Below are 25,289 nucleotides of genomic sequence, written 5' to 3'. Positions count from 1 at the left end.
AGAAACTCTTCTAAAAATCCAGGTCAATTAATAAAATATATTTATGAATGATATGAGGTGAAGAGTGAAGCTTTAAGTTTGATTTCTCTTCATATCATTTATAAATGCACACTGAAGAGCCAAAAAAAACTGGTACAGGCATGAGTATGCAAATGGAGTCAATCAAAGTACAGCGCTGCGATCGGCAACATGTATATAAGACAACGAGTGTCTAGCACAGTTCTTAGATCAGTTACTGCTTCTACAATGCCAGGTTATACAGATTTAAGTGAGTTGGAACGTGGTGCCATAGTCGGCGTACGGGAGATGGGACATATGAAATTTGGATTTTCACGTGCGACCACTTCACGAGTATACCGTGAGTATCGGAAATCCCGTAAAACATCAAATCTACCACATCGCTGGGATATTTGGGATGCCTTGATCAATGTGATGTTCAGAAGATATCCCTACCCCCTCTTACTCCCACTGGTTTATGCAGGATTCATGATGTCAATTATCTCCAGCACTACTTCACACATTGATTGAATGCATGCCATGTCAAGTTGCGGCATTTCTGTGTGCTCGCGGGGGCCCTACACGATATTAGGCAGGTATACCAGTTTTTTTTTTGGCTCTTCAGTGTATTTCATGCCTTAACTTGAATTTTTGAGGAAAGTTTCAACATCGAAAACCTAAATTCTCTTACTATTGATGTTGCTTTAGTCAAACATTTGGAAATCATTAACTTTTAATTTTCTGTAATTTTTATATTATAGCTTTAACTGTAAATTTAAATATTTAGTATGATGTAACCTCTGTCAAATTAAATCCTCTCAACCATTAATCCAACAGATGAAGGTTTAAAGCAAAAGGTTTAGTGAAGGTTGTGACACCAAATCATGTACAGGTTTCAATAATAATTTTTTTTTTCACAGTTTGCTGACAGTTCACAGTTGTTTTAACAATTGAATTGTTTGAAAATTAGAAATAAATTGTGAAGCTTAAGTATTCAGCAATAGACCCTATCTTGTTTTACTCAAGTGTGTATTTAGTTATCAAATTACTAATATTTTTTTTAACATAAACTTTTTAACTTCAAATGTAAATCTAACTTATTTTGCTTATTAAAATAAACAAATTTCAAATTTGAAAATAATTTAAATAACACTTTAAAACTTAAGCTCAACAAAATTATGCTTTTACATGGTGAAAAAAAAGTGATTTTATTATACAAAATCAAATTTTTTCTAAAACAGTTTAAATTTTTTTAGAAGCTTTGCTTCGCCAACTAGATTTCTTTAGATTGGAGTAGATTTAGTAATTTATACTATCAAGAATATCAAATGCATAAAATACTTTCATCTTTTTTCATGATTCTTACTCTTTTAATGTTATTACTTAAATTTTATTTTCAATAAGTTTTTACAGAAACAATGTTTTTCTAACAGACAATTTATGGTAAAAAAAAGAAAGTAGAATTAGAAAATGTTGTAATAACACAATATTAGTTCATATTGAAACTTGATAAAGATTTGGAACATAAAGCTGGCTAAGGCCTAACAAAAGCTCATGTCTCATTTTCTTCAATAAATTTAAAACATGTACATTTGGTTCTTGGGACCTTTCTGTATCAAGTAGTTTAAATTCTGACACTGAAAAATGTGCAATAAGATGCTCAGAAGAAATATCTGTTTCTATGAATTTAAACAATGAGTTTTCTGATTATAAATGTTAAGGAAACTAGAAATAATGTTAAAAGTGCTATCCAAGTAAAACTGAAAGTTCAAATTATATCGATGTATCATTGAAGCCCATTTAGAATTTTATTCTTTATGTTACCCCACTGTTTCGGTTAACTGCTTCTGCTTACTATATGTAATTCCAATTTTTATTTAAAATAAGATTTATGAATCACAAACATGTTATAGCTTAAAAAGCTAAAAAAATATTTGTGCAAGTCTTTCTGAGCATATTTTTACTAGATATGCTCATTTTTATTAATGTATAGTTATTCCAGATTTGGTAAAAAAATATAAAATGGCTTTGGCAACATATAATTTAATTGCAAAAGCCTTTTAATTTCATAACATAAGATACAAACCTGGTGAAGTAACACCATAACCTTCTTTGATCTTGACTTTATCCTTCTTACTGCTGAAGAGGCGCCCAAAAGAAGACTTGATACCTTTTTTTCTTTGTGGCGTCCTATTCAAAGAATCCTCAGATGTAGAACTATGAGAGGAGGAAGGGGAACTATGGGAGGTTCCATCAAGCAATAACCGGGATTGAGATATTTCAGGAACCAAATCGGGATAACTAAAGGAGGGGAATAAGAAGCATGTGTGCCTTAAAGGATGCATTCTAAAGCTAATGACAAGGCAACATAAATAACAAACAAGCAAACAATAGAAGCCATGTGCATCTATGATGTAACAAAATATTGAAATAAGTTAGTTTTAATTAGGAAAAACACGCTAATATTGAAAAAGCAATGACACAAGCTTGATCACAATTACTGCAAAAAAAAACAAAATACAACATGCCAAAATATAATCGCTGCTAAAGGCTCTCAACATACTTTCTAATGGATCAGCCATTTTTATTGAATTAGTAGTAAAATAAAGTCAAACACAGTGTACAACAAATTCTGGTACTAAGATATATTATACACCAGTAAAGAAATTATGCATGAAAAAAATCTTAACAAATTGTTTTAACCTTATATCATTAAAGATTAATCATTTAATTATTTTTATGTAGCATACATTAACATAAAATTGTATTCACAATTATTACTTGAGAAAAATATCCTATTTAACAGCAAATTAAGAAGCTACTAATCAGATTTTTATTTTTCATTGAGCAATAAATTTTTCTAAATACAGAAGCCAGAAAGGAATAGTTAATAGTCTTTCTAAAAAATAAAAGTTATTTCAAAGGTTATAAATAAAAAAAATATTTAAATTTTTAAAGTATGATAAATGTACTTTTTAACATTTGTTTTAGATAACAATTCGTAATTTCTAATCTTTCTACAATTTCAAAATACTTATACATAAGAAAAAAAACACATATATCTAACCAGATGGGAAAATTTAATAGCTTTGGATTTCAATTCAGAAATTTCTTTATAAATGCTATTAAGTAACTCAAAATCAACGTCTCTTAATCAAAACCTAGTATATCATTGTTCAATCAGCAGATTATTTATATAAAATTTTCATGGAGTGCTTGCAACATACAACTAAGTTTTTATCTTACTGCCCCTTTGAGTTTCCTTCACCACCACCATTAAACAGAGAATATCTGCTTTATGACTGGTCAGAAATAGTTCTATCAAACTTAGTCTTCAAAGTCAAACTATCCTGCTGGTCACGTGACATGAAACGTTCGAATCGTAACAGTTGAATCAGGGAACAGATATTTTTCGAATAAATCTATTGGAAACCAGTAGTTTGATCGAATTTTGTTTCAATTGCATAAGGGTTTAAATGTAAAAAATTGCATCTAGTTGTTTCTCTTTGAAATTTTATACCCAATTAGTTTCCCCGACAGAAGAATTTTCTAAAATAATTTTTGAATTAAAAAAAAAAAAAAAGAATTAAAAAACTCTGAGGGTAAGGAGAGGACGTAGTAAGCTGTTTAATGATGCTATAATCTCTTTCCTATTATCCAATCTCTTACTATTAAGAAAAAAATTCAATTTAAATATTTTACCAGCCATTTTATTATTTTAAATTAACACAACATGTATTATGGACAGTTTTAATGGAGGCATTTACTTCAACAATTTACTAGCTGATAAAAAACAGTGTTTAATATTAATTAATTTCATAATTTGGAAAATAAGAGACCTGCAGCAGAATTGACATGATTTTTAAAAAGAGAATCAATTTTAATATAACGCATTACCTCAATTTAATTTTTCAATTAGGCAAAATAAATTTCTCAATTTTTTCAAAATAAATTTTTTATTTTAATAGCAACATTTTGTTTCTTCATCATAAAAAATATGATACATACATTATCTCATAATATTTATATAAATATTATGATATAAAAAGAACTTTGTTATGGATAAGATAATTAGTTTTTAATTTAAATTCTGACAATTTTTGCACAAAAATTATAAAAATCTGGGATATTTGTTTTAAAAAAATTACAAACAAAAACCATTTTAAGAGATTTTAAGAGACAGATAAATCATATTAATAATATCTTATATTACAATCACTGCAAATAATTTTTTTTTTATAAACAAATGTTTTAAGTAAGAGTATTTTAATTTATTTCTTTTTAGTAACAACACATTTATAATTTCTGCATGCAATAAATGTAACATAAAAATTGCAAAAATTTCTAATGGCAATATTCACAATTAGAGCTTATGAATACATCTAAAACACAAAGACTTAAGGGGTGAATAGTAAGAATAAAGAGGGTACCCAAGGAACATATCTTGAGACGAAAAAGGCATGGGGGATGACATGGACGATATACCAAGAGAAGACTGTGGAATGTTATAACCAACGCTTCTAAAAATGGTTGAGTAAAGCATTAGAGTTTAAAGCAGCAAATGATGAAAGCAATATAACAAGAGCAAAAATTATTTTTATATTAAAATGTTATATCTATTTATTAGTAATAGTGTTATGACAGAAAGGCAGTTTTTGTTAAGCATTAAATATTAGAACAGGAATAAGAAATTTATCCTTACATTAGGAAGACATGCATGTTTTATTTACAAACACAGATTTGTGTTTTTTACACTCATTAATGATTTTCATGCAATATGTTTAAAACCAAATGAAAAGATATAAAACCGAGTGGAAATATATTTTAATACTATTAAATAATGTAAGATTTTAAATAATTCAAGTATTTAAAGAATTGTTTAGAAACTAATTTAATATATGTGACCAATCATTAGCCTTATTGGCTACAAATTAAAGATTGGCTTATTTTTATATTTCTGTTATTTATGTCAAACAATTACAGGAGCTTGAGGAAAATACTCTTAAATTCTTATTAACATATACAAGCGATATAAACAATTGTAATTTTTGCCTGAAGAAATTAAAGTGTTATAGTGGCATCCAAACTTTGCGAAGTTGGTTTAAGTTAGTTCATTTGATGAATATGAATCATTTTAAGTAATATTAATACAATGTAGAAGTTTACATACTGAAAGATACACTTGATCAATATGTTTGTTTTTAAAATATGATTAGGCAAAATAAAGAAGTAAAAAAATAAATTAAAGAAATAAATACCAATAGAATCAATACAACACAGATGAAAAGAGCGATGAGGGAAATAATTTGAATTGAAAAAACTCCTTATTAATATCATATACAATACAAATGTGATTTAGATATAGTAGCAATTTTTTTTTTTAAAAGCGTAAAGTTCTTTTTAAAGAGAAACAATTGTAATTTTAGAATTGGTAATTAATACACTAAATTTACCTTCGCAACTCTTCAGAACTTTCTGCCAATGCTCTAGCTACTCTTTCTAGCCGTACAGAACGAGGTGTAGGAGGACTAGGATCTCTTCTTAATATTAACCTATTATCTTCTTTACCATCCATCTGACTAATTGGCTAAACAATAATTTCAAACATTTAGTGTTGAGTTTTATAATAATAAGAGAGAATATTTATTCAAACCTAATTAAAAATAGCTAGTAAATAAAATATCAGTTTGCAAAATGATTGACTTGCCATCCATTTGAAAACAATTTTCTCATTTTCAATATGGTGACAAATAGTTTCCTTACAAAGAACATTTTTGAAAGAGGAAAATTTTCTATTAACCAAAGCAACTTAGGAATCAATGAAAAAAACTATCTTCAAAAATATATTACAGACATAATTATTTTTACATTTTTTTCAATATTTATTAATAATATTATGTATATTATTATTATAATAATAGTATAAATAATAATATTAATAATTTTTTTTAATATTTATTTACCATTGTACACTCAAGTTACAGCTCATTAGATGAAAGTAAAAAATTAATTACGAATAAAAGCAAAAGAATTCTAAGATATATTTTTTTTTAGAAATTAATTACAATTATCAAATAGATTAGAAGACACATATATATTTCCTCAATTCTTTAAAGAACTATTTATTTTTCCAATTCTTTAACTAAATGAAATAGTCATAACACAGCTATAGACCAGGTGTTGGCTAACATTTTGGATATAAAAAATCATATTTAATTCCAATAGAAACTGCTCAATAGTTTTCACAATGATAACTTAACAGTACTTACAGGATATTTTTGTACATAGTCTCTTTGAGGACTGTGATGTGATTTGGGAGTAGATCTACCACTTTGTGGGGGAGAACTTCTTTCAAATGATCGTCCTCTAGCTAATAGGCTAATAGTTTCTATACTTCCTACCCTTGACTCAAGCTCTTCAGCTCTCTGTTCTGTTGTATGCTTTTCTTCTTGTATTAGCCTAAAAACATTTCAAATACAGTAAACTAGTACTTAGTTAAAACAAGAGGTAAACACTTAATGCCCATAAAAATCTAATAAGGTTGATTTTCACAACCATTGACTGTAAAATAAATAAAATAAAAATACTAAATGAATATTGCTACATAAAGTAAAAACAATATTATGATTATATTAAATGTGTGGATAAAATCAAAAATAAATTGGGAATACATCAGTTATGCCCATTTAAATAAAAGTTATAGCCTCAATGCATAACATAAAATTTTTAATAAAAGAAATTGATCAATCTTTTATTTACAGGGGAATAAAGCCCATCGGCTTTTTCTTTATTTCTATGAATTAAAAGAATGAGTATTAAAATAATAAGAAAACACTGAATTTATATTTTGAATAAGAGATTTATTTTTTAAATTTCCTATTTATAATATTAGTTCCCAAGTAAAGCAATAAATAGTTAATATGATAGAGAGAAGACACAAACTATTTTAATCTTNTAGAGTAAAAAAAAAAAAAAAAGTCCAGCGTAATTAAACAACTAAATAAATACCTAATTTCATTATTTATGGCATCTAGCTGCTCCTGCAACATAAGAGCTAATGTTTGAGCATCAGTATGAGCTGATGGTGAAAGCATATCCATGGATTCAAATATACTCTCATTATCATCAGTTTGACTACATTCTGTATCACTAGCATCAAAGGCATGTTGGACATTAGCTAAAACTTGAGCTTGCTCCATTTTTTCCCACTCTTGCTCATTTAGAGTCTGAACCTGCAGATAAATTTTTGTAAAATTATTTCACTAAATATAAACTGCATAAATTATTACTTTCTTAAATAAATAAACCAGTGACTCTTAAAAAAAAATTATGAAAAGCAAAAAAAGATCTATCTCAATTTATCCTAGCTATTTACATGTATTTTTACAACATAATACAAAACTGATTAAAAAGTATGCTTAAGTAAAAGTCTTTTATAACAAAATAAGTAATGGTATCTAATGATGAGAGAAAATAGTAATATCTCCAGAATTGCTGGTTTATCATCTTCGTTATTTAAATAACTTACAAATGACAATAAAGATAAAATTGCATACAGTAATTTATTAGGGAGTTTACATACTTTAAATTATTCAAAATCTAAAATTTAAGTTTTAAATAGATGTAAACTAGTTTAGAAATAAATTAAACAAAATAAACATTAAAAAAATAAAAAGTTCAAAGTTGCATAAAAATAGATTAGTACATCTAATGACAAATCAATTATCTATTGTCACCTTCGAATAGATATTTAGTTTTCCAGTTATTGATAGTTAAAAAGATATTTATATGCAAGAGATTAAAAATAATTCATTAATGGGCATTAGAGGACAGAAATTACAATTTAAACCATGAAAAACCAACATACTGAAATGCAAGGAATCACAAACAAAGATGGAACTGAAATCATCAAAATCTTTCTGACTGTTGGAGGAAACAGGAGAAATGAAATGAGTTGGAAGGCGTGTAATAGAAACATATTCAAATTATATTAGGGGATCAGACTGGTTTTCATGATAATTATGGTTATGTATGAGCTTTTCTCACCAGTGATTCAACAGATATTCAATACCATTTTTGTTTCCCAATTGCAACCCTAATGTCTAGAGATTTTTTTGCAAGGATTATAATACAGTAGGGAACCGATTATCCGGAACGATCGGGACCATCGCTACAAAAAGCCTTGTTAAACCCAACTAAAAAAAAAAAAAGATTTTTGGATATAATCTTAAAAAGAAGAAAAAAGGATGAAGTAATACACTAATGATTATTTCCAAAATGATGGTAAGAAAGAAAAATCTTAGGAGGGATTTTTTATTTTTTTAAAAAAAAAATGGAGGGAAAATTTATCGAATTTTGTTCTGGTTTTTCGATTTCCGGATAACGGCTTCTGTACTGTACTATATGTAAAAGCCATGATTATAGAATATTTAAACCTGTATGAAGCCTGCAAATAATAAAATAAGATACCAGTATGAAGCCCTTACTTTGGTAGCGTCTTCTTCTAAAGCAGCTTGCCTGCCTCTCTGTAATCTTCGGTTAATAGAAGCATTAGGTGAAATGTAATCAATACCACTGACTATATGAAATGCATCAGAAGTATCAATAGCAGGAGTTCTGTTGGGAGATATGGTACTTGTGACAATGGCAGCTGGAGACAGAGCTGTGCGTGTTGGGAATTGAGGAGATGTTTGTGGAAGAACACGAGTAGAGCTCAACCTAAACGAATAAAAAAATACATTTAATGAAAAGCTTTAAATTTAGATACAGATCAAACAATATAAATTTGTTTTACTTTTTTATATTTCAACAACAACGAAAGGGAAAAAAAGAGACTTAAACATTAATTAATAAATGTTAAAAAAAATTAGTTTTTATGTCTACTATTCAGGAAAAAAAAATACAAATTAAACATGTAAAAACTAATTTTACATTAGATTAGGTAATTTATTTCATTAAAAAAAAAAAAAAAAAAAAATTCAATACTTAATGAAACTCAAGAATTCTTGAATTCAAGAATTTCCCTAAAATATGCAGCCAGCATGAGAATATTACACTGAAGTTTTATATATTTTAACCCTTTCTTTAGGCATTACAGCCGGTAATCGGCCAAGGCCGTCTCAGTCAGTTTACCCCATCTCGTCTATTTGATGGTATATTTCTAAATCGATTGACTCCCAAGTTCTTTAATCACTTCTCTACTCTATCTAACCATCTTGTTCTAGGTTTTCATACATTTTAACTCTTTGTTTCTTAAAATATTGTGAAAAATCACATAGAATAATTTTTCTTAAATATCGTTTAGTACTGATGCTTAAATTTTTTTAAAAACTACTTTGGCTTTCACAGTTTTCTTGACTGCTCTCTATGTGAATAAAAATAGTTTATAATAAACTATTTTTAGTCAATAAAGAGAGCTTTGAATGGTTTAGGCTTAGTTCACAAATTCTTTTAACAAAAAGGATAAAATCAGAAAAATAAGTTTTAGCAAAATATTAATTTTTAATTCATAATCTTTAAATTTTTTTTTATTTTTAAATAGAGTAGATAAAATGTTTAGGTAAAAAAAAAAATCTAGTTTTCATTTTAGTATTTAAGCATTTTGCTAAAAAATGTTACAAAATAAAATAATAATAAATGTGCTATCCAAAAATATGTCATCAGAAATTATGGGTAAAACCATTTATTACTTGTTCTTTACCACCATTCATTAAAGATATAAACTCTCCTGAAATAGTTAAATAATTGCCATTTAGTATTTATTGAATACAAATAGGCAATGAAATAACTTTGAAGTTAGAATACCCAAGTTAGTTATATAGTTTATAAACACTTTAGTATAAAAATGCAGAATTTTTACAAACCTTGCCAGGCTTTCAGCTTTAAATGCTTGATGATCACGTCTCAGGTTTTCCATTTCAATTTTTATTTTTCCTAATTCACTCAAAATCTTATCCTGTAAAAATAACATGTTAATAAAAGGAATAAAATGTTTTACAAATACAAATGATATAGGTTGTAGAGTAAAAATAATTATAGCGTACAAAACAGGAATCTATTTATTTATAATGCACTAACTCTTTAAAAAACTATTAATGTAACTTTCCTAACAAATAAAATAATAAAAAGTGTTCTAATCTACAAAAAGCATTAATATAAGAATGGAAAGAATATGAGACATAGATCAAAAATGATTGAATCAGAAAAAAATTCTTATAGCTATCAGATATTTAAAGTGCTTAATACTTGGAACTAAAGTTATATTACAAAAAGTCTTGGAAAAAAAAAAGTTCAACAGTTTATTTTTATTGAGTGGTAGTGAATTAGCTGGAATGTAATAGAAACCAATGTATTTCACCTTAGAGTCGAGTTAAGCACATTAAGGTTTAAATTTAATTACTTTTTCGTTGTGATTGTGATTATTTTTTAATTAACTCTTCATTCTATCAACAGAAAGTAGAAAAAAAAACTACAGTAATCACACAATCATTTTATTCATTGTGTGCTTACTATAGTATTTTAGTACTAAATTTGAATAATTTCTCACTTTTTCAATTGAAGTATCTTCTAACAATTTTCTTGTCCTTTCAAGCTCTTGAGCTAATGAATTTTTTTCTTCTAAAGCATGCATTCGCTCTTTCAAGTGAAGTTGAAGACGTTCATTGGATTCAGCTAATAATTTATCTACAGTAGATGATAATCTTTGGTTATGTTCCTCATTCATTTTTTCACGTTGTCTTGACTGAAAAAACAAATTATAGTATAGACTAAGGGAATTAACTGGAATAAGAGACATTATTATTACTTAAAGATCATTTACTGAAAATTTATTTGACATAATTTAAAAATGGAAGATAAATTTTGAGAAAATTATTTATGTAAAAATCAATTTTTAAATCGGCATCTGTTTATCCCACTGTTAATTAAAAAATGAGTAATTACATTACGTATCTTACATTACAAAATACATCTTCAAAAAAATTCCTTTTGACAGCATAACAAAAGTTTCATTCAGAAATTTAATTGTTTATAACTTTACCTGTGTTTATTTTCAGAATACTTTTTGAATGAATCATTATGCAAAAATTATTCCTTGATCACTAATTAACATTTTTCTGGTAAGGAGATCTATGCTGAAGTTTGTTCGTACAAGTGAATCATTATGCTGTACTGTTAATATGTATATACTAAATTTTTATGAGTTGTAATTAAAAACAACACTATTTCAAAAAATTTGAAATATTCATAATTATTAATGCACAAGCTATTTTTTAAATTTATTCTAAATCGCAAATATGTATGCTAAACGATATAGAAGCATTATTTTTTAAAACAACAACTAATAAGATGAAAAGTGACATTAAGATATCAGGAACGCTGCTTGTTTAATATTTAAATGAATGATCAGTAAATTATGATAAAGATGGAAGTAACTGCTCCTAAAATACTTATATATATATATTAAACAGTTTAATTATTTATAATAATCAATTATATTTAAAATAATAATAAAAAAATTTCAATATTAGATAAAAATTAAAATTACCCTAATTAATTCACTGCCTTTTTCTTCAAGTTGTTGTTCTAACCTTTGAATTCGGTCTTCTACACTACCATGGCGATCTTGTACCTATAACAAATAAATTTTCAATCAGTCAGCTATTTCAATGAAAAAAAAAAACATAGTTACTTTGTTGATTTTAAATTATCATTAAAAAGCCTAATAGAATACACAATTTCAATATTTAAACAAAACATAATTTTTTTTATATATATGAAAAGTTACATAATTTCGTTCGGTGACTGAAAGCTATAATTTCAAAAACTTTATTTCGGGATGAATAAAAAAATTATGATTTTCCCAACAATATATAACATACTACGATAGCCTATTAAATAGCTAGATTTGCTACATATTCATTAACTAAGTTTTTCATTATGAAATTTATAAATCTGAAGTAATTTTACGACATATTTAAAACTCAAGCATTTTATTTTAAAAAACAAATAAGTAAAACAACAAACCTGAGCTAATGCTTCTCCAGCAGCAGCTTCTGCTTTTCGTGAAAATTGGGCTAATTTTTGTTCTGCTAATTCTAATCGTTCTTGTAACGCTCTACATTTTTCTTCATTCTGTGAAGTATAATAAATTAATTAATGTAAGCAGATGGCCTTTAAATAACTGCAATGTTTTACAAAAGCAGATAAGTAGATTTTAAGTACTAAATGTATCATAATGAAGATAAAGAGAAACCCTTGTTTTTTGCCTTTTAGATAATATGAAACGACTTCGTAAAGGGGGAAAAATTGAGAGTAAAACTCTTTCTAGTGACTTGTACTAATTTTTTCTTTACATGATATTTTCAGATCAGAAATATTTTTTAAATTAAAGAGTTTTCAATATTCTAAAATTATAAATGTTGCAACTATAAATAAAATATCATTCCAATGAACTAAGTAGTTAAAATTTATCGAAGGTAAAATTGAAAGCTACGAATTGCAAGTTTCATATATTTTTCATTAGTATTGAAAAATATTAAATAATGATTTATTATTAATAAAAATAAGAATAAATCATTATTTATTATTGAGTAAAAACACTATTTTTTAAAAAAAAATTTTGCATATCAAGTAAGTTAAATCTAAATTTTTTATAAGCAATCGGTATATAAAAAGAGGAAACAGTTAACAACTCTTAAAAAATGAATTTATGTTTTCTTAAAATTATTTTTATAAATTGAATAATAGTTTTATGGCATAGACTTTAGATGAAGTTACATTTAACCAAACACTTAAGTTAAGAATCTTATATTATAATGGAAATAAAGTATTAAACTTAAGCAGTGTTAGAAATTATGTGCTATATAAGGTAGAAGAAAAAAAAGTGGAAAAGGTAATTAGAAGATTATGGAATTAGTATTTATTTTAAGATAAATTCCTCTGAGAGGTAATTTCAAAACCAAATCATACACATTTACAAAATAAGGACTTCTACTAAATATTTTACATGCTGAGTTAAATTAGTTCATTTTTTTCTCAAAAGGCTTAGTTTTACGACTACTTTCAAATGTATATTTTATTAACAGAAACTTCTACTATTTTAGACTATTTTTATAGTTAAGACGAAAATAAAGATTTCTATATATGAATTATAATTGAATACCAGAAAAAATAAACTTTGAAAATCATGTCCTTTTGTGAAATTTGTAATAAATGATCGGTAGTTCATTACTTAAAAACCTGACATACATATAATTCGCATAAAATAGACAAGAAAAAAAAAGAGGTTTAAAACACAAATTGATCGAACTGTTAAAATTAATAATTTATATAAATTTACGCTAAAATATAAGATAAGGAAAAAAAATAATAAAAGGAGAGAGAAATACCCTATTCAGGAATTATACGCGAAAAGAAAATAGATTCCTAAAAATAATTCACAATTTTCAAATGAACAAAGATGCTTTACTTTTGAAAAATTAAAATTACTAGTGGGCTGCGCCCCCTGCTCGCTAATCCCCGAAAATTGCTACACAATCTTAATCTTCACAAACCAAGCTCGCTACTAACTTAGATACATTGCAAATGCAAAATTTCTAAGAATTCAAAACAATCATTCTAATCCATATAACAACTTTCTTTTAAACAAAAATGACATCTTTTTAGTAAATACTGAGTGATTAGAATAAATTTGAATTCAAATAAATGGCATGTAATTCGTTAAACCTATTAGAAATGTGCTATAGTATAAAATCTTAAAGTGTAACAGCACGACTGAGACTCATTTTTCAATGAATAACTAATAACAATAATAAAAAAATAAATTAGTGATATAAATCAAAAATCGTCAAATAAATTTGTGAAAAAAAGCGCTTTTGACAAAATACTAAAATAGAGATCTATCGACAAAGACTACTCACTTCTGCCTAGCTCAAAAGTATGAGATCACATTTGGTGAGAATGCTCTCTCTGGTTATTTCAGTTTCCGTTTTTAAAAGCGCTATATGTTGAGCCACCTCAGCTAGATTTGGCATGTGACATTTTTAGCGGCAATCATTGGTCGATTTTCTAGTGTTGCTATGCGGGGAGTTGTAATGAGGCTTTTTTTTTGTCGCCGTGTAAAAGAAATATATATATATTGATTTTATGCATCATAGATTCATATTCATTTATAAGTAATAAAATTTGATTCATTCTGTAAAAAACTTTCAGAATTAAATGTCAGATTATTTTTAAAATGAAAGGTTAAATTAGTTTCTTTGAAAATTACCAGTTTTAGCTGAGCTTCTTTATTGGAAAGTTCTTGTTCTAATTTCTCATTTAGATCATGCAAGGATGTTGATTCCCTTTGAGCATTTAAGTATCGTTTCTCCAAAGTAGATATTCTTTCTTCTTGGTCTTCTTTTTGCGCATTATTCTAAAAAAAAAAACAAAAAACAGTTTTGTTACAAAACTATCATAGGGATAGAACTAGTTTCAAATGAAATTCCAAGACTTACATTTTTCAAAATTTGAGCAAAGTAAAGAGCTTTAATAAGTTAAAAATAAAAATCATTATTTACTTTAGAATGATATTGCATTCAATACAACAGAATATATCCCCCTCCACAAATAAATAAAAATTAGAAGTATTCTTCTATAAGTAATATAACATAATTAATAATTAAAATTCATTAAGAAATTCATATTTTTTACTTCTTTAAGATCCCTAGAAAGTCTGGCATTTTCTTCTTGCATTTTAGCTATTTCTTTTTGAGCAGCAGCTATTCCATCTTCTTGCTCCCTAATTTTGGCACTAAGTTCAGCAATTTTACTTCTTGATGTGGTTACCTCAGAATTTACTTTTTCAAGAGTTTCTTGCAGCTCAACAACACGAGCTGCTTCAGCAGCAGCCTCTGCTGTTCCATTAGAAACCTATTTTTTCATAAACAATATAAAAGATATATTAATAATGATTTACATATTTGATTATGATATTATTTTGTAAGCCATTTGATATAGATTTAAGATGACTTAAAGGAAATTTTAAAACAAATTATAAATTAACTAAAATTTAGCGAACATAAATATTAGTATCAATATATATTTCTGTTATTGTCATTATAGGAAAATTGTAATTGAACACACATAACAAAGCATGAAACACAATCAGTCCCTAGGCAGATGTAGATAAATTTAAATGACAGATACAAATAAAATTAATTATAACTCTTTTTAAGTTACACAGAATTTTAAAAATATCCTGATGGTTTATTCCTATCTATAAATATACTTTTAATTAAAAAAAAAATTATGTAAAAGAAAAATTTACCACTTCAGGAATAAATGAAATATTCTGTAAAGAATTTTTTTTTTTAAATATAGTTATCTAGGGGGAAATATACCAATCGAATGAAATAGATATAATTTTATTTTCATATAATCAAATCTAATACACACAAATGAATTAAATTGGGACAGGTTTCGAGCAAGACTGATTTTTTTGGAGCAAATAAGAGGGAATGCAGTTTCATTACAGTAATTTCTTGATTATTTGTTAATGTCAAAATTTGTCAACATGAGCTATAGCAATATCTATATATCTATCAATATATATAAAATACAAACCTTTGAAATATGTTGAGTTGTTCCCTCATCAACAGATGGTTTTTTTTCTTCTTTTAAATCTAATGTTATACTTTTGGTTTTGTATTGAGTAAGCTATAAGAAAATAAAGCAAAGAAAAGTTAAGAACTATAACATTTTAGGACAAGGAATAAGTTAATTAAAATGTCATTAACATTTACCTCTTCATTCGCTTTATTTAATTCTTCTTCTAAAGATGTAACTCTGTCTAATGCAACTCTTAATCTTTCTCGTACCTAATATAGATCGAAAGGAGTACATTATATAAAGTAGCATCAAAATAAAAATATTTTTAAGGTTCTTTTTTTAAAAAAAAAAAACAAACCATAATAACCAATTAACTTAAAGAAAAAGTTAATTCCTAAACTCCTCAGTACCAGGTATGATGAGATTAGATTAAATAAAGAGTTCAACAGCACCAAAGCTGGAATGAACTACATTGTTCCAAATGCAAATGGTATTACAAAAAATATTACTCAATCTAGGTAAGTTGATCAAATGGTGCTTGCTGTAAAACTAAAACTGGTCTGAATGAGCTCATGAAATTAAATAGAACAGTAATAGAAATAATTTAAGTATGCCTGCTCATTTAAATAATTATTCTCGATGTAAAATCCAATTAATTTAAGGAGCTGTAAGTCAATTTTTGTAAAGCCCTTTACCAAATAAAATATAGATTGATAACAAAATAATTGTTTTTGATGACATTTTAAAATGGAAATCAGATTTTTACTTCAGAGTAATTTATTTGTTGACGTAGTATTTATTTAAGTAATATATATTACATCGAGAAAAATTCAAATGATTAATATTAATTAAAACTGAAGAAAAAGCTGAAACAAACTGAGGTGGAAAAAAAATTGCGAAGAATATATTCCCGTATATGTTAGGTGGAAATGAGAGATTAAAAGGAAACAGCTTGTATGAACACATAAGCTATTCCATATTTTTGTTTTAATTATGCTTATTAATTTATATTAGAGTTATATTTTAGTTTTCAGGATGCTTAAGAATTAAAGAGAGAGATGTTTTATCAATAGAGATCAGTCAGAAATGTTGTTCATTGATCAAACTTAACTTTTTGTAAGGTTAACTTCAAACTTAACCTTTTGTTTTGTTAATGTTGTTGTAAGGATTAATTTTTACTTGTGTCATTTTTGCATATTCAACTTTTTTATTAATTCAAAGCTTTAAAAAATGTTGTTCTTCAAAATTGTTAAAAATTTTAACAATTTAAATATATATATTTAAAATCTAGCTTTAATACATAAAGATGCTGCATTTAATGTTTTTATTTTTCTAAAAAAATTGTTCCATTATTTTAGCAGACAGGCATAACAGTTTTTTTCTGTTAGTGGTTTTATCTAAGACTATACTATTTACTGTCTAAGTTAAATGCATATAATGGACATATACAGTCAACAATATAATGAGTTGAAGCATGTCCAAAATAAATATTTCAGGTTTTGCTCTTACAAGAATTGTTTTATTAATTATTATATTTATTTCAAAAAAGTTAAAATTAAATTAGAATATTTAACTCTAAATTAACTTCTTGACAAATTACACACAAGAAAAAAATAGAAAAGAAATATGCAAACATACATTTATAAAAGTAGAAGACTTGAATTTTTATTTAAATAATTTAAGTGGAAAAAAATTTAAGATTTATTTATTTTTAAAAGAAGCTTGACTTAAATCCTTACCTTTTCATCTAAAGCTTTATGATGTTCAAATAGAGATTTTAGAGCTTTTAGAACTTCAACTTCAGAAGACACCCCAGCAGGGGACTGGGCTTGCCTTTTGACAACAGTCATTCTCAAAGAACGTTCATGACGTGAAACAAGGCACTCCAAATGTTCCAAAAGCAACTATCAAATAACCATTGTAATTAAAAAAAAAAAAAGTTAAAGTTTACATTAATCTAAAGAACTAAGTATGTGATTTATTTCAATGAACTTCATTCATTGTTCTCTGTAAACAAATAATTATTTAGTCAATGCTTTTAATAATATAAAAGTAAAATTATTTTATGGAATATTATGAAATTTTTTAACGAAATAGTATTACTGAATTATTAATTACTATTAGAAGTTGGTAATTTAATTATGATCAAATATGCTTTAATTTAATTTTTTAAACATATCTTTAACAGCAAAGATTATAAATTCATACATTGTAATGGGAGAAATATTGTAGATTAATTCAAATAATTTATGAAATTAGTTTGTAAGTACAATATAAAAAAACCTATTTCTTTTAACTTACCCTAGTATTGTTTCGTTCCGCTTTGAGCTCTTGAATTTCTTCTTCCTTTTCTAATAAATGTTCTCTTGATTGATTTAATTCTTTTGTTAAAGTAGCAAATTCCTAAAATGAATGAATAAATAAATGATTGTAATTTAATGCTATTTTACTACACTATAATGACTTAAATTTAAAAATTAAAATTAATATTAGAAATAATAGGACTGAAAAAGAAATAAATATCAGTTGTCAATGACAAATAAATAAATAAAAAATAGTTAATTTAATTGATATTTACATTAATTTTTTTCAAACTACAATAATTTCATAAAAAAAGACTATATTGAGATTTGAAGAATTTGGAGACTCTGGAGATTCAATAAGTTTTTAACAGCAATTCCTAGTGCATACATTTTAGAGTTTGCCTAGTGCATACATTTAATACTAGTCAACTTAGAATAAGGAACCACTGAAAAAAAATTTATCTATTTATATTTATTAACCTTAAATTAAATGCATCACTTGAGAATAAGAAACCAACAGCATGCACTAATTAAGAAGAATTTAGTTCTAATTAAATGTACCACTTTAATTCCAGTTTTTATTTTCATTTATTAAATAGAATGTAGCAAATAAAAAGACTTACAGTTACAAAATTAAAAAGTCTTAACACACGTTATTTATAATCTAGAGACAAGTTACATTGTAGAAATAAGAATGATTATTTTCATGTTTCTAGTGATTAAAAACAAAATAATAATAAAATAAATATAAATAAAGTTAAGGAATAGGAATTTTAAATAATTGATTTAAATTTGGATACAAGTCTTTTCCCCATAGAATATTTTATACACAAAATATGATAAAATGAGGTGAAAAAGTTCTAGATAAATTAGTCACTTTTTCAAACTTTGAAAATTCAAAAAAATTTTCTTCCCACCCAGGAAAATTGTATAATTAAATTGGATGCAAGCTAAGATGAATATGAATTTATATATATATAGTTTTTACTGGGATGAAATTTACGTTCAGTGACTTCTCCAAACAGTAAAAAATTCGCTATAAAACCTCAATTTTTTTTCTTCTTCTTAAAAGTAGTGTTGGTAACTGATTAGGTGATTCAAGTAATTACTGAATTGCTTTAGTGATTCAGTAATTAATTGAATTGACGACTCATCATCTTGAAACTGATTCAAGTCGGAGATCCAGGTAACAAGATTCAGATCACTTAATCAAATTACTGTCCGTTGACAGGAACAAATTTAAATCAATTTTGATATCTCTAATTTAAAAATAATTTTATAACGAAAATTAGAGATATCAAAATTGATTTAAAGTTGTTCCTGTCAACGGACAGTAATTTGATTAAGTGAAACGCAATAAAAAATTTCCTAATACGGAATAATAAATAATCCTCTTTATTAATTGAATGAAAGAAAGTTTGAATTATGTGTGTAGTTTATTTTTTCTTAAAGAGCAAAAAACGATAAGTGTTTCTACGCGTATTGCTGAGAAAACAGAATTCGTTATTGTCGTTTTTAATATTGACTTTAGTGTAGCAATTCCGATCATTTAATTTGAACCACTGATTAGATAATTCAAATCACCTTTATTTAATTTGTCGGATTTTGAATTCGAATTTCGAAGAAAGAAGCTACCTATATTAATAATATTATTAAAATAATAATAATAATAAAAAAACAATTTTTCAATTTTAATTTATATTTGGAAGCGAGAAAACATTTTGAATTATGAAACGTTACAAAGAATAATTCAATAAAAATAACTAATTTATCAGGGTTCCCAACTCAATTTCAATAAAAAAAAAAAAAAAAAAAAAAAAAAAAAAAAAAAAATAAAAANAAAAAAAAAAAAAAAAAAAAAAAAAAAAAAAAAAAAAAAAAAAAAAAAAAAAAAAAAAAAAACGAATAAGGATAAAAGCACGAAAGTTTCACTAAAATATGATATTTTTGCAACAAATATTAGTAATTCATGCTAGAATTATTTAACTATTATTCAGAATATAACTCAATAACTGATTAGTATTATTGACGAATCTGAAACTGGTTATTTTCCAGGTATGATACAGGAATTTTCCAAGTTTTTGCAAAAAATTTAAATTTTCCCTGAGTATTCTCTACTTTTTAAGGGGTCAAGATAAAATTCCCTGATCATACCAGGTTAACCCAGTTCTCCCTTATATTCAATAAAAATACTAATTTATCAGGGTTCCCACTCAATTTCAGAAAAGAAAAAAAAAATGCTTTTTGAAATGTTTATATGTATAAAAATTTTTTTTGCTGCATTTTTAAATAAGATTTATACTCAACCTTTAAGAAGGAAAAAAAAAAAAAAAAAAAAAAAAAAAAAAAAAAAAAAAAAAAAANAAAAAAAAATGAAAACATAATAGGAAAAAAAAAAAAAGCATAAACACACAATTGAAAGAATCGTTATAGAAAAGGAAATGTTAGCTAGAGAACAAAAATGCTATTATTTTAATCAAGTGAATAACATATGACATGACGCAATCTACTGGGCGTTAAAAAGATAGAATTTCATTTTGTAACGATAAATGTCTAGATAATGTGGTACAGAACTTCAATATTAAGAAAAAAGAAAAAGAGCGATCAATAATAAATCTCGTTTCTCATACAATAAAACTGTCCCTGAAAGAAACTTACGTAAGAACTTGCGTTAGAAGAACAGAAACTGAATAATTTATGCAGAATGTTTCGGTCGAAATTAGCGATAAAATCTAATCGTAGGGTGAGAATGAGAAAGTAAGGATTGGGTAAGAATTAGAAAGTTAAAACCAAATTTATTAATTAATTAGGAGGTCTAAGTAATTAAAAATAGAGTTGTTTTTGCAAAATGAAAATAATTATTAATGGAGGTTAAACAAATTAACTTCCTTCTTCACGGATTGTTTACACGTGATTAAAAAGGAATGTTATTGCAGTTTTAAAACACAGATATATTCTTTATTTTAATCTAAAATCCTAATAGGATTAATGAGCAGAGTACGATAAAAAAACAAAATAAAAAAACATGGTATTCTATCGTAATGGTAATACATTGCCTTAAAATAATTGCTATACAAAAGTATTTATTTTAAAGGTTATTTCAGTTCAATTTTAGTTTGGAGGTACAATTCATTTATATACGCTTTATGCATTGACGATTTTAATAGCATGCATGATTTTTTCTAGTAGCACTTTTTTCTTTTAGTGGGGCTATGTAAAAAACCTTGTTTTCTAGTAATAACTGAACTTTTGCATTGATGTATGTTTTGTGATTTTCCTGTCTATGACCAAAAGTTCGCACATAGAACACCTAAATAAAACTTGAAATAAATCTGTATTTAGGGCAAACTTTTTAGGATCAAGTTTTTTGAGAATTGCTTTTTCCTTCTAACGTGCATAATTTTTTCAAAGTCTCGAACAAATAATTAAATTTTTTTAACGCTTTTCTGAAAAGGTTTGAAGAATAACATCATAAAAAACAACTAAAAAAGCCTTTTTGAATTATCTTTCTCTTTAATTATAACTATTATTTTTTATTTATTTCTAGTGGCAAGATTAAAAGACAACTACAGCCATAAATACTATGAACCATATCAGGGGTCTGTTTAGAAGAAATTTGGGTCCGTTAACGGACTCTTCACAAAATATCTTTTTATAAAAACGGACCCGTCACAGAATATTTTAACTTAAAAACGGACCCTTCACAAAAAGATTTTTTTTTAATCGAATAAACCCTTTCCAGGGCAGAAAACAAGAAAGATGGATGTAAACGAATTAAGTTTTGTCTTCGGCAGACGATTCTTCCATTATTCGTCCGAAATTAATATTCTGCGTTCAGCAGTATAGGCTAAATACCAAATATTTGTATGTTGCATCTCTAATTTAGAAGCAGCAATAGTTGTTTATTTCTTAAAATTTTAATTTTTTTTAATTATAATTTTACAGTGTTGAGCATAATCTTGTATGTCTTTACAATTTAAAAACTCCTTGAAAAAGTTTTTTTTTTGCAATAACGGACCCTATTTGCACAAATTCATAAAAGCGGATCCTGGTTGAAAGAATGTGAGTAATTTTTCACAATTTCACGAAAAACGGACCTTTCACAAAATGTCTGGACAGACCCCTGCATATAGAGAACAAACATAGAGAGGAAAAAACTTGGAGAACAAGAGAAGCAGCCAATATCGACAATCTATGAATTCAAATGGTTCCTGGTCTCCTAGTAGCGGCCCACAAAGCCCGGCAAAGGATGAGATAGTCACGATCTATGGCCCGTCCCAGATAGGACTTGAAACTATGCGGACATCTTTGTCTTGCATTCTTAGAGAATGCTCTTCCATCAAGAAATTTTTTAACCTAAGTAGCATAAAGCGATAAAAATTTTAAAAAAAATAAAAAAAATTCCAATATATACAATGAATCCAGAAGAAAGTTCCCGCACCTGAAGAGATAGCCAGAGACAAAAAGAGCTCGCGTTCCGAGACCCCAGTTGGATGAGCAGTTGGAGATGCTCGAGTTGGATGGGTCATCAATGTGTAAAGAAGACTCAACCCAGCTTCCTAATTTTCAAGGGCGGGTTAAAATTTTAAGGGAAAAAAGTGTCAGAAAGGAACAGTTTGAGAAACTTTACTTTTATTTTTTTTATTTAAATGGGAACAGGAGATTTTTATGTCACCATTAAATCTGAGATAATTTAACTTTTCATTACAGCAATAAGAATAAAATAAAATGAAATAAAGTAATTTGAATATTTTAAAAGTGTTGCTTGATTAATTAGTTCTTTAAGAGCTTTAATTAGTAACATAAGTAAATTATCAAATAATTTATGCTACTTAGGATATTTACTTGACTGTGATACTGTAATTTGGTATCAAAATGGCTTCACAAAAAGTTTTAGATACGCATTTGTACGTTATTTAAAAATTCCGATCTTAATTTATTTTTAATTTTTTATGTGTATAAAAACGGGCTAATTAGACGACCGATTTTTGTACAAGAGCAAAAACACAATAATTGTTTCCGACTAACATCAACAGCATTAAAAAATATTTTTTGTACACTTCTAATTCATTTTCTGTTTCGATGTTATATTCTCTTTATGATTTGTTTGGCATTTAATTTCTTTTTTCAAATTTATGGAAAAATAACAAAAATTTCCGTATTTTATTATTGTTTTTATTTATTTAAGATTTTGGCGCAAAAGTGACAACCGGGAACAAGGCAACCAAAGTGCTTCCCCACAGGGACAAAGCTAGGAATTGAAGAGTAGCGCTGCACGCTTGTTTCGTGATCTTACTTCCAGGTCAACTATTATCTGTTTTCATTTTCTAAAAATAAAACCAAAACCATAACTAGACTAAATGAAAAAAATATTCAGGTGTGAAAAAAGTTATTTTTAATATCATCTAATGTAAAACAAAAATTCGGTATTAAAAGACAAAAACCGAATTAAAAAAAAAATATAATAAAAGAGAGCGATAGAGAGAGAGATGAAACTGGGGGTATGTTACAGCATAATTTTCCAATCTTCTGCAAATGTAACAGATTTTGCCAGAAAATGGGTTTCGTACAAAGATCAAGTCATCCATCAATAGTTACGACATTTCTTTTCCCCACAACCAGATGTTTTAATTTTTTTTTCCCATGTGAAATACTTATAATGGTTAAGAAAGGTAGAGAGAGAGATAAGTACAATTTATTGTCCAAATGAAATGAGGAAAGGTACACAAAGCGCTATATAATTTAAATATCTATAAATATTTACACAAAATAAAAATTTTAAAATGTTTTACAACTCGGATAATTTTATTTGATTTTCAAAATATATTATTACTTTTTTTTTTAAAGGAGCTCCTTTTTTATTCTCATCATAAGTAAGAAATAAGACTGTTCTCTTGTTTTATACATTAGCACATAAAATACATTTATAAGTTATTTTCAGCCATCAGATACAGATGGCACCATGAAAATGTGATGCGCGTGAAAAATAATGAAAATGGTAGACTGAAAGGTATAAAATGGGAATTAATATTATTTACGACGAATGTGTAATAACTAAATACTTATTAGTACACGTGCTTACCTTACGAAAGTTAACTTCATGTGGAGAATAGACTTTTTTTTTCAAATGGAAGAAAAAAATGTGACTTATTGTTATTTCGTTAGAAAAATTCTTTAGAAATTTATTTTCTTTAAAAAATATACTTTTCAAAATTTTCTAAAAAAAAAAAAAAAAAAAAAAAAAATTAATANAGACAAATTAATGATTTAATTGCAATTTGTTACAAAATGTTTCCCACATTTTGGTTGCTTAGATGTATTTTATGCTTGAATTAAGGTTTTTCCTAATACAAATATACATCCTGGGGAACAACACGGCAGTGAAAATAATAAGATTCTAAAAACGGAACGGAATTCAGAAAACTTCCGGCGTATCTCTCCGCTTAAGTCATGTTAATGAGTCGATGTGTGAAGAGGCTTGATATTCTAAGAAGTTTTATTATTGAGATTTGGATTCAAAACTGTACGTGGAATTTAGCAGTCTTAAGATTTTTCTATATTTTTTAGATAAGAGGTTGTAAGCCTTACATCGATTTAAGGAAATAAATATCCCGACATTAAGTGTAAGAGTTGCCATGTTTTCAATATTATTTTCAGTTTTTTTTTATGTCTTCATCTAAAGTTAAATGGATTTATAAATATAATGGTAAATAACACAAGTCATATTGTAAACAGTATAAGTACAATAAAAACAGAATGGCGTAAAAGTAAATAGGAAGTAGTAACCCGTAACCACTGACGTCAAGTATGCTATACGGTTCTCTACCCTTAGCATAATTTTTATCCTCAGTAAAATATCTTTATTGGTTTTAATTGATAAATAAAACGTGAGAAAAGAATCAGATTTCCTTATAGAAATAGATATCTCTTTATAGAAATAGATATATATATTTTTATAAAATTCAGAAAATACTTTTTAAAAATTTCAAATTTATCGATGCTTTGAGCCAGAACGTCTTTCTGGTACTTTAATAGAGAATTTTTTTTTTTTTTTTTAGAAAACACTTTTTTTTTCAAGAAAAAATAAAAGCTACAGTTTTTGAGTGTTTATTAGAAGAAAACAAAAAACCTAGAAACGCAAATCATTAAATGTTTAAAATATGTGTATAAGATAAAAAAAGATTTCGAAGTAATCAACAATTTTTCAAAGTATATATTTTACTGTTAAGCTAGATATATATATAAATAGAGGATCGCATAGTAAGCCTAACCTAAATGTATTAATTTGACATATATGTATACAATATTTGTTAACTTCTTAGTTCTAATAAATCAGTTAAAATCCACATCAGCATTTTTAATAAGAATTCGAAATATCAGTAAAAATTTTAACACTTT

The 25,289-nt window shown here is 26.3% G+C and overlaps 1 protein-coding gene across 4 annotated transcripts in view; it reads right to left on the bottom strand.

Annotated features, from left to right (window-relative positions):
* Positions 1 to 25,289, bottom strand: part of LOC107450141 (liprin-alpha-2) — a 57,546-nt gene that overhangs the window by 14,823 nt on the left and 17,434 nt on the right. For 2 of the 4 annotated variants that reach the window (XM_016065885.3, XM_016065880.4), the window contains exons 2-17: positions 17,890 to 17,991; positions 17,328 to 17,492; positions 15,783 to 15,857; positions 15,604 to 15,696; positions 14,692 to 14,910; positions 14,267 to 14,413; positions 12,022 to 12,129; positions 11,543 to 11,626; positions 10,544 to 10,738; positions 9,861 to 9,952; positions 8,484 to 8,715; positions 7,006 to 7,229; positions 6,267 to 6,456; positions 5,451 to 5,584; positions 4,428 to 4,517; positions 2,084 to 2,298 (exon numbers count right to left, since the gene is read on the bottom strand). In XM_016065885.3, the coding sequence (XP_015921371.1) occupies positions 2,084 to 2,298; positions 4,428 to 4,517; positions 5,451 to 5,584; positions 6,267 to 6,456; positions 7,006 to 7,229; positions 8,484 to 8,715; positions 9,861 to 9,952; positions 10,544 to 10,738; positions 11,543 to 11,626; positions 12,022 to 12,129; positions 14,267 to 14,413; positions 14,692 to 14,910; positions 15,604 to 15,696; positions 15,783 to 15,857; positions 17,328 to 17,492; positions 17,890 to 17,991 (2,365 nt within the window). The remainder of the gene's footprint in view (positions 1 to 2,083; positions 2,299 to 4,427; positions 4,518 to 5,450; positions 5,585 to 6,266; positions 6,457 to 7,005; positions 7,230 to 8,483; positions 8,716 to 9,860; positions 9,953 to 10,543; positions 10,739 to 11,542; positions 11,627 to 12,021; positions 12,130 to 14,266; positions 14,414 to 14,691; positions 14,911 to 15,603; positions 15,697 to 15,782; positions 15,858 to 17,327; positions 17,493 to 17,889; positions 17,992 to 25,289) is intronic. The other 2 variants (XM_071178545.1, XM_016065889.3) reach the window with 1 other exon arrangement.

Source organism: Parasteatoda tepidariorum, chromosome 3, assembly GCF_043381705.1.
Source record: "Parasteatoda tepidariorum isolate YZ-2023 chromosome 3, CAS_Ptep_4.0, whole genome shotgun sequence".
NCBI lineage: Eukaryota > Metazoa > Arthropoda > Arachnida > Araneae > Theridiidae > Parasteatoda > Parasteatoda tepidariorum.
The sequence above is the reverse complement of the archived record's forward strand: the minus strand, read 5'-3'. Positions and strand labels throughout refer to the sequence as shown.